Source organism: Triturus cristatus, chromosome 6 (genome assembly GCF_964204655.1).
Source record: "Triturus cristatus chromosome 6, aTriCri1.1, whole genome shotgun sequence".
Classification (NCBI taxonomy): domain Eukaryota; kingdom Metazoa; phylum Chordata; class Amphibia; order Caudata; family Salamandridae; genus Triturus; species Triturus cristatus.
In genome coordinates, this window is record NC_140589.1 from 291,837,810 (window position 1) to 291,847,548 (window position 9,739).

Below are 9,739 nucleotides of genomic sequence, written 5' to 3' on the forward strand. Positions count from 1 at the left end.
GTACGAGTCGTACGGAGAAAACGCTCCGTACGACTATTCGTAGGGCCTTTTTACAGGATTGGCATCGACCCCTAAGTATATATATATTATTTTGTATGTATATGTTTAATTTATTTTAACATTTTATGTATTTATTATTTTTAATTTTTTTAAAATATTTTTAACTATGTTTCTTTTAATTATATATATTATTTATTTTATTTTACATTATTTTTTAACATTTAAAAACAACGTTATTTTTTACAACGATATTTTTGACATTGATATTTTTTGTTCTTACCATGATGTAGATAGGATTTCGATATTCTTGACTTCGATATTTTTGTCATGATTTTTTTGTACCTCGATATTTTTGTAATCGATATTTTGTTTGTGTTCACGGTGGCCTGGGTTTGCCTCATTAGAAGCAGTGATAGTAATATTCCCTGCATTTTTTGGGTGCTAATTCATCTAGAACACTAGGGAACAAACTAGATATTTATCTGGAATTGATTATAAGTATAAGTATAAAAAAGGCTTATAGAGCGCTCGAATACCAAGTGGTGTCTTGGCGCTTTGGTGTGTGTGATTTGCAGGAAAGTGAATTATAGTTGGGCCTGGAATAGGCGATGCTTGAGCATTTTTCTGAATAGGGCATAGCCAGGTTGGAGTCGCAACACCACAGGCAGTTGGTTCCACAATCTGGCTGCACAAATGGCGAAGGAGCGGCCGCCCCATCTAGCAAGTTTGTATCTGGAAATACAGATAAGGCCAAGATTGGCCGACCGCAAAGCACGGGGCGGAATGTAAGGTAGAAACCTGTCGGTCCCATCATTCGCGCCCCCGCCAAAACGGGCCCGATGCACCAGACAGAGTGCTTTGAACTCGATTCTTTGTTGAACCGGGAGCCAGTGGAGGGAATTCCTTCCCGCTGAGGTGGAACAGCTCCTGGGTAAGTTGAGAATTACCCGAACCGCGGCGTTCTGGAAGGATTGAAGCTTTCTGACCTGAAACTTGTCAATGCCCAGAAACATGGCGTTGCAATAGTCCAATCTGGACATGAAAAGTGCAGCCATCACAGTCTTTTGTAACGACGAGGGTATATATGGAAGGATCTTCCGCAAAGTTTTAAGCAGAAAGAAACAGGAAGACGTTAGGCTGTTGACCTGAGCTGACATGTTTAGCTTTTGGTTAAACACCACCCCCAGATTCCTCACCTTGGTGACCGGGAGGGGGCATTGCCCTGCCGCCGATGGCCACCAGAGGGAGTTCCAGACTGAGGGACCTTTCCCAAATTCCATCACTTCCGTCTTTTCAGTATTGATTTTTAAAAAGCTCAGATGAATCCACTTCATCACATCAGAGAGGCAAGCGTGGAATTTGGCTGCTATTTGATCAGGATGCTCAACAGCTGATATCACAAGCTGTGAATCATCAGCATAGGATACCAGCATGAAGCCATGTTTCCTGACCATACTCGCCAGAGGTCTAACATAGATGGTAAAAAGGGTCGGGGAAAGAGCCGAGCCTTGGGGGACACCGCAAGGCAGAGCAAAACTGTCAGAATGTAGACCGGCCCAATTTAAACATTGCTTTCTGTCTTCCAAAAAGGAAGAAAGCAGAGTCAAGGCTCGGCCTGCAATCCCGACCTCCCTAAGGTGCTGAATCAGCACCAGATGATTCACGGTATCGAACGCAGCAGACAAATCCAGGAGGACGAGAATAGCTTGCCCCCCTTCGTCTACTGTCGTCCGAATCGCCTCGGCTGCCATTATAAGGGCAGACTCTGTAGAGTGCCTGGGCCGGAAGCCGTGCTGGGAGCTGTCCAGCAGGGCATTCTTGTCCAGATACCCCATCAGGTTTTGGTTAATGGCCTTCTCAATGACTTTAGCCATCAAAGGGTGTGGTACTGAAAATTCTGGACCCGTGTTATAAACATCGTCGTATCATGACGATTTTGGTATCAGCAGACCGCAAATGATTAGGATACTATGCACAAGCATTTTCGCCATATTCGGGTGAAGAAATCACCCTGAAATCATAGTTTCCGTTCTGATCCCTCGGTTTCCATTGTACGGCAGCCATTTTGTTATTGCCCTCACATAGGCCAATGACTAGGCCAAAAACCGAGTCTGAAGGACACATACACCTTTGCTGACTCCTCTGTGACCTGGGCAAGCTGACTCCACTGCCTTAAGCCAAAACCTGTTCGGCCAGTTCCTTTCCCAGTGGCCGAATGTGATTAGTATCAAGGCACAACATATCATAAAACCTTTCATCACACACAAACCATGCCTAATCTTACACACACCTGTCCCTGTTTCTTACTTTATGACTTACTTTACGAGGAGGAGGTGCCCGTTTTTATTGGGGGTCCGTCGATATCTGATGAAAGTACTAAGCCTCGCCGGGTAATTGATTGAGGGCTGGACAAACTGAAATATGGGCTTGTCATCATGACTTTGCTTTTTCTTTGTAGTGAAAATATGTGAATGGTCAACTGTAAAATAAGGAATGTTTGCCTAAAGCATAATATTTTGTATAAAAGAGAAGGCTGGCTTTGTAAGGTTGAGCAGTCTCCTGAGACTATACACCGTGTTGTACTTCTAGGATACCTGTTCCTGGTTGCAGCCAATAAATACGATCTTTGACTTCACCAAGAAGACTCTGGGTTTCTGTAGTCTAAAACAGGAAGAACTCAAAGTCTTAGGGTGTGTTCCCTGGCACCGCTGGGTTCTGAAAAACCCAGTACTTCAGTTGGCGCCCAACGTGGAGCGATTTCAGCGGTACCGGTCCAAGCCAGAGGTTCGTGAGGAGCTTTGTGTGAAAATTCTGGAGGAAGGCCGCCACTTCATCGACCCCTGCATGTCGACGTGGTCCAAAAGTCTTTGCTGCGAGGTTCCCCGCTTCCCGACGGCTACGAAGGACTGCTGCCCTGACTATCACCCAGTTTTGGACCCTTGATGATTGGTAGAGCGAAACGATAGACGAGTCTTCTGGTGACGTCATCGATACCTCAGTTAAGTATAAGTGGAGCGTCTCCCAGTCCTTAGTTTGGTTCTTAGTTTGGTATCCCCTTGGGATCTTTGATTTGGAACTTGCGCCGAGGGACTCGTGTATTCACGAGACTATCGTATTCGATAATCCTTTGAAGTTTGAAGCTAGACTAGAGAGCAAAGATGCCTGGTCTTAGCAGACTTGGAAATTTGTTTTGTCTTGGTTGTAATAGGGATTCCCGATTGGAGGACTCGTGTCCGGTTCCTCCGATTGGAACTCCAACCTATGAACTATATGTGAAACATGGCGTAGGCCCCATCACATATAATGAAGTATGGATCCGATACACCAGGAAAGATGGTGTTTTAAAATGGCCCCAATATGGTAGTTTTGACACTTTTTAAAAAGAAAGCCTGGCCGGCGATGTTTGACTCTTTCCGCCTTTGGCGTAAGGAAGCCAAACAGAAGGAAATTAAATTAGCAAAGAGAAATAAGAGAGAAAAGGGTATCTCGGTAATGCAAGCTGCTATGCAGTTTAAAGATAATGAAGAAGAACAGATGAGTGAGCAGTTGCACAGGCAACGTAAAATGGTGATCGATAGATGCTATCCAGTTTTGCTGCTTCTTCAGCAAGATGCAGCAAAAGAAATTGAGAAAGATCCTTTAATGTCACACTTGTTGAGTTCGCCACCCCCTTATGCGCAGAGTGCTACAGCACCTCTGCAACCTTTAGTTGTGCAACCTCCGGTTATTGAGCCTCAGGTTCTTCCGCCAGCTCCTCTTCAGTTGGCTCCTACCCCTATGGCGCAGCCCCCTCAAGGGCCGCCGACTTTGCTTCCTGCTTCATCTGTACTTCCTACGATTTTGTCTGCTACATCGACTGCCTCTTCTGGTGTTCTTCCTGATACTGCCTCTGTGTCTGCATCTGCGTCTGCCTTGCCTCCCTCTGTTTTTCCTCCTGTTCTTTTTGTCAACTTCTCCTTCTATCCGACAGAGAATGACTGATACTGTTGCTAGCATTATATTTCCTCTCTTCGGGTCATCTGGTGTGACCCCTAATTCGGAGCGTAAGCAGTCGCGTAGTCAACTGCCTGATTCTCGAGAGAGAGAAGCGTTTGACCATATGGCGCGTAAATGGGTTACTTTCCCTTTTAAATATGATGTAGAGTCTGTTATGGATGTCTTCCGTCAGTGGGAAGCACCGAAACAAAGATACGTTTTTGAGAAAATGTGTGCTTTCCTTTGTGAGGAATTGGAGGATAATGAGTTAGAAACAAATCCGCCTGAGTTGTGCCTGGTACGGTTTGAGTTTTCAAAGGGCACGATTGTGGGTTCTGATGTTGAGAAAGCACTCACGACGTTGTTGTCCTTTAGGAATAAGGATCCTTCCCAGTCACTGTTTGAGCAGGACTCCTCAGTTAAGAAAAAAGTGCGACAGTACCCAATGAGAGAAGTCCCTCCGGTATGGATGGACGCAGTTGCGGCTGATGCCGTAAATAAAATTGATGCTACTCCAGCTAATTTTCAGCGTGTTTCGGTGCATGTTCCTTGGAAGCGAGCTGAAGTTTTAGCCCTTAAGCAGACTTTGCCTGATCCTCGTAAAAACCCTGCAGGGTATTATAAGGAATTATCACAGACTGCAGACTCATGCATTATGAATTTAGCCAACATAGACATGTTATTTGGGAATGTTGTTCCACAGCCTTTGTGGAGATTGATTCGCCATACAGATCATGCGCAAGAGTTAGGTGACACATGGGCTAATATTAGTACTACAAATGATAGACAAGTTGGTGGTGCCAAGCCTGAGCCTTTGGTAGCAGAACTTCCTGCTAGGATCATTACTTACATGAAGACTTTAATGCCTGCGATGCGTGTGAATTGGGATAAATTGTCTGTGTGTAAGCAGAAGAAAGATGAAACAGTGTCTGATTTCTTCACTAGGTTTGAGGAAACGTTTATCGACCACAGTGGTCAAGATATGAGTACAGAAGGTGGTCAACGGTTGTTCGTTGACAAGTTTGTGCACAATTTGCTTCCCGAACTGTGTAAGAAATTGAAAGATTCAGAGAGTTCTTGGGCCGTTTCCTCTTCAGCACAAATATTGGCTACTGCACAGTACTACGAAACTAGGGATAAAGATGAGAAGGATAGAGCAGACAAGAAAACTAAAGAATTAAAGATGAAGGTTCTTTTACAACAGGCGTGTCCGCCACGTGGTGGTCAGAGTAACTATCAGCAACCTCAACAGTTTCAGAGAAACTCGCAAAGGTTCGAGTATTCTCAACCACGTGTTCCTGTAGGTCCCAATCAGTGTTCATATTGTAAAGAAGAGGGTCATTTCAAATATAGTTGTCCTATTTTGTTACAGCGTACGAATGGTGTTTCTGGCGCAAGAGGTCGATGTGTTCAACAAGCTCCTAGAGGTAGAGGACGTGGAAGTGTCCCCCAGAACGCGCGTTCCCTTCCGTCTCAGAATTCAATGAATAGTTTTGACCAGCAAAATAACGCGTCTGGTAGGACGGCTCAGTACTATGCAGAAGATGAGAATATGGAAGGTAATGATTGCTAGGACAGCCATAGACAAAGAGAGGGAGTTGTTTCAGTTCCAGTAGATCAGAGTGGACCTTATGTTAAGGTGATTACATCAGGTGTGTCAGAGCCTTTTCTGTTGGATACTGGTGCTACAAAGAGTTCTATTATGCACTCAAAACTCCCTGGCGCACCTTTGTCTGGCAAGATGAATGTTTCAGTAGGTTTTTCTGGCGCCCCGGTTAGGAACCCGATTTCTAGTCCTATGTCCCTTTCTGTTGGACCTTGTGAATTGGAAGCACCCCTTATTCTGACGACAGGTTGTGGTGAAAACTTGTTAGGATTGGATTTGTTGAAAAGATTGTATGCGACATTATATTGTTCTCCTTCGGGAGTACAACTTACTCTGGGTAGGAAAGTGATCTCTCCAATGTATTTGTCGAAGGATAAACTTCCGACAGAATTGTCGTTTCTTCCTGATATTCTTTGGGCTACTGGTCCTAATGATGTGGGTCTTTTGGAAATACCGCCATATGTTGTGACATTGAAAGCCAATGTTAAATTGCCGCGCATTCCCCAATACAAGATCTCTAGTGAAGGTGAAAAGGCGTTGCTAGCGATCATTTATGATTTGATTGAAAAAGATGTAATTGAAGAGACAAGAGGCAACGTTTGTAATAGTCCTGTTCTGCCTGTTTTGAAACGTACTGACCCTTCTCAGCCACCTGTTTACAGGTTCGTGATTGATCTTAGCGAGGTCAATAAAATAGTTGTGCCACAGTTTCCAGTTGTTCCTGATATCACTGCCCTATTGACTATGATTCCAGCTTCCGCCACCTGGTTCTCGGTGATTGACTTGAAGAATGCTTTCTTCAGCATCCCGATTGCCGAGGAGAGCAGGGATATTTTTGGCTTCAGTTTAGGAGGCCGAAGTTTCCGCTTCAAACGCGCTCCTCAAGGCTACTGTGAAAGTCCATCAATATATAGTCAGGCTTTAAAAACACAGCTTGATGCAATTGTTTTACCTGATGGCGCTACCCTTATTCAATACGTCGACGATTTGCTAATAGCTGCAGATACTGAGGAAATTTGTAAAGAAGCTACCTTGTCGTTGTTGCGTCATTTGTCTGATTTAAATCACAAAGTGTCTCTTTCAAAACTGCAATATTGTCGACAAGAAGTGACCTACTTAGGTCATCTCTAATCGAAGGAGGGAAGGAAACTGACCCCAGAAAGAATTCAGGCAATTGCAAAATTGAGTGTGCCAAGGACACAGAGAGAAGTACGTGCTTTCTTGGGCATTACATCATACTGCAGACATTGGATACCGAATTTCTCTTTGCTGGCCAAACCTTTGGTAGCTTTGACCTGTAAAGATACACCGAATCCCGTTCCATGGTCTGAAGATTGTCAGAAAAGTTTTTCTGAATTGCGTAATGCACTGTGTTCGGCTCCCGTGTTGGGTACCCCCAACTACAGTAAGCCCTTTACACTGTATGTCCATGAGAAAGAGGGTTGTGCATTGTCAGTGCTGACACAGTCTTTTGGAGACAAGCAGCGTCCATGCGCGTATTTTTCGTCGACTTTGGATCCGGTAGCTAAAGCATTGCCGAGTTGCTTGAGAGCCACAGCAGCAGCAGCTGTTTCTATTCGACAGTCTGCTGGGTTAGTGATGAATAATATGTTGATCCTGATGGTTCCACATGCAGTGGACACGTTGTTAAACAGGACCAAGACACAGCACTTAACTAGTGCTCGTGTGTCAGGTTACGAGTTGACACTGTTAGCGAGTCATGTGCACATAAAGAGGTGCAATACGTTGAATCCAGCCACGTTATTGCCAATTTAAGTAGAGACAGATAATGTTTAACAGCATGATTGTTTTCTTAGGACAGAAGAAGAAACGAAAGGAAGAGTAGATCTTAAAGATACTCCTCTTGTAAAGTGTGATGGTACCTTATGGGTGGATGGTTCATGCTTCAAGCTTCCGAATGGTGATACGACTGCAGCATATGCTGTCACGACTTTGCATACGATTGTTGAAGCTGCACGTATACCACACAATTCATCTCAAGCAGCAGAGTTGATTGCACTTATGAGAGCGTGTGTGTTATCAAAAGGAATGAAGGTGACCATATATACTGACAGCCAGTATGCGTTTGGTGTAGCTCATAGTTTTGGACGATTGTGGAAAGAGCGTGGGTTCCTGACTTCGCATGGAGCTAAGATTCAGCATGGTCAGTTGGTGAATGAACTTCTTGAGTCACTGACCTTGCCGCTACAAGTTGCGATTGTGAAATGCAGTGCACACAGGAAGGTTACTGATGATGTTGGTCGAGGTAATGCATTTGCTGACGAAATCGCAAAAGAAACAGCAAAAGATGTGATGAATCGAATGTATGTTGCAGGCCCTGCAAGATGGATTGGTGACGTTGGAATGTGTGAAGATACGATAGAGAGTGTGAAGTCTCTTCAAGCTGAAGCTACAGAGAAAGACTTGAGTGTGTGGAGAGAAAGTACGGGTAAATTGGATGAAAATGGTTGTTGGGTTGACTTGTCAGAACATCAGCGATGGTTGTTACCCGATGCGTATGTGCTTTTAGTGGTGACAATGGCTCATGGAATGGTCCATATCAGTGTGAAAGGGATTTGCAAGTTGTTGGCTCCAGTATGGCAAAATGCTGGAATTCCTAAATGTGCAGAGAATGTGGTCAAGAATTGCATGGTGTGTCTGAAATACAATCCTGGTAGGGGAACCCCAACTCCAGTTGGTCATTTTGCGCCTCCAACGTATCCGTTTGAGGTTTTGCAGCTAGATTTCATCCACATGGAAAGGTGCAACAATTTGAAATACGTACTCGTTGTTGTTTGTGCCTTTTCAAGATGGGTAGAAGCATATCCCTTAAAAGACAACACTGCCTTATCCACAGCTAAAGCCCTTGCCAAAGAATTCTTGCCTAGGTTTGGAATGCAGAGAATGGTCTGGAGTGATAATGGGAGTGAATTTGTGGGCCGAGTGATGAAGAAAGTATGTGAGGGGCTAAGTATTCAGCAGAAATTTCACGCTGCAAATCACCCCCAATCAGCTGGACTAGTAGAGTGCTATAATGGCACATTAAAATTGAAGTTGGCAAAGATACAAGCAAGCTCTGGTCTTAAATGGCCTGACGCTCTGCCCTTAGCACCCCTATCAACAAGAATGACTGTGCATTCGCGAGTGGGACTTAGTCCCTATGAAATTGTGTTCGGCCGCCCGGCTAACATATGGGGAGTGCCAAGGCCGACAAAATTCAGTGAGATCGAACACCCTGTACTGCTTGATTATCTATATGAATTGACGGCTAAATTGCGTGTTTTACACCAACAGGTTCACGATACTCTGCCTCAGGTCTCTGAAGCTCCAGGACATCTTATCGATCCTGGATCATGGGTGCTGGTCAAAAACTTCCAACGGACGAAGAATGATCAGCCCTGTTGGACCGGTCCCCATCTCATCCTTCGCTCAACAAGATCAGCTGTTCGAGTGGAAGGGAAAAAGAACTGGATCCACGGCGTACACTGCAAGAGGGTCCCTTTGCCTCTACCGTACGACCGGTGGGCCCAGGAGGGGATCGCCAACTCTGAGACTGAGACTGTGCCTCGTTTTCTGCCTTTTAGCGATGCACGTGTAAAAGGAACACTTTCTGAACAAGAAAGTGACAATATTTTGCAAGAAGCTGTGCCACCGTCAATTCGACTGAACACTACAGAGCCTGAACTCTTGTTCCAGAACCAGACAGTACCTGGAAAAAGCCGCTACAATTTGAGGCCGAGAACTATGGACAAATAAAAAATTCATTTTCTTTCCTATTTTTGAAAGTGCAGCTCTCTCATCTGAGAAACTTTCTAATTTTTGTTTTTCGAACCGCCATCCGGGTTCAGCTGTAGGGTCGTGGTTGCCCAAGTCTTTGGAGTGCAGCTGGAGACGTTAGGTCGACAGTTCTGGTCGGTCTAAGGGAGTTGCCCTGGACTGACAGAGGCATTCCTTAGCATAGAACACCCTACCACCACGAGCAGCAATTAGAGAGGATGGAGTTTTTCGGGAATGAGAGACCTGCCAAACAGATGAACTTTAAAGCCAGAATGTGTACAATGATGACAAAGAAACGATTTTTGATATTATGTATTTTCATGTTGCTTAGTGTAATGACGTTTTTAATGGGATATGTTTTATTCTCTTTTCAAGTGACAT

The 9,739-nt window shown here is 44.5% G+C and overlaps 1 protein-coding gene across 1 annotated transcript in view; it reads left to right on the plus strand.

The window, feature by feature from the left end:
- The window catches only part of LOC146816774 (uncharacterized), a 32,013-nt gene extending 22,676 nt beyond the window's left edge, over nt 1-9,337 (plus strand). The window contains exons 2-3 of the mRNA XM_085609564.1: nt 6,826-6,849; nt 8,859-9,337. Coding sequence (XP_085465690.1) covers nt 6,826-6,849; nt 8,859-9,337 — 503 coding nt within the window. The remainder of the gene's footprint in view (nt 1-6,825; nt 6,850-8,858) is intronic.
- Nucleotides 9,338-9,739: the final 402 nt, after the last annotated feature.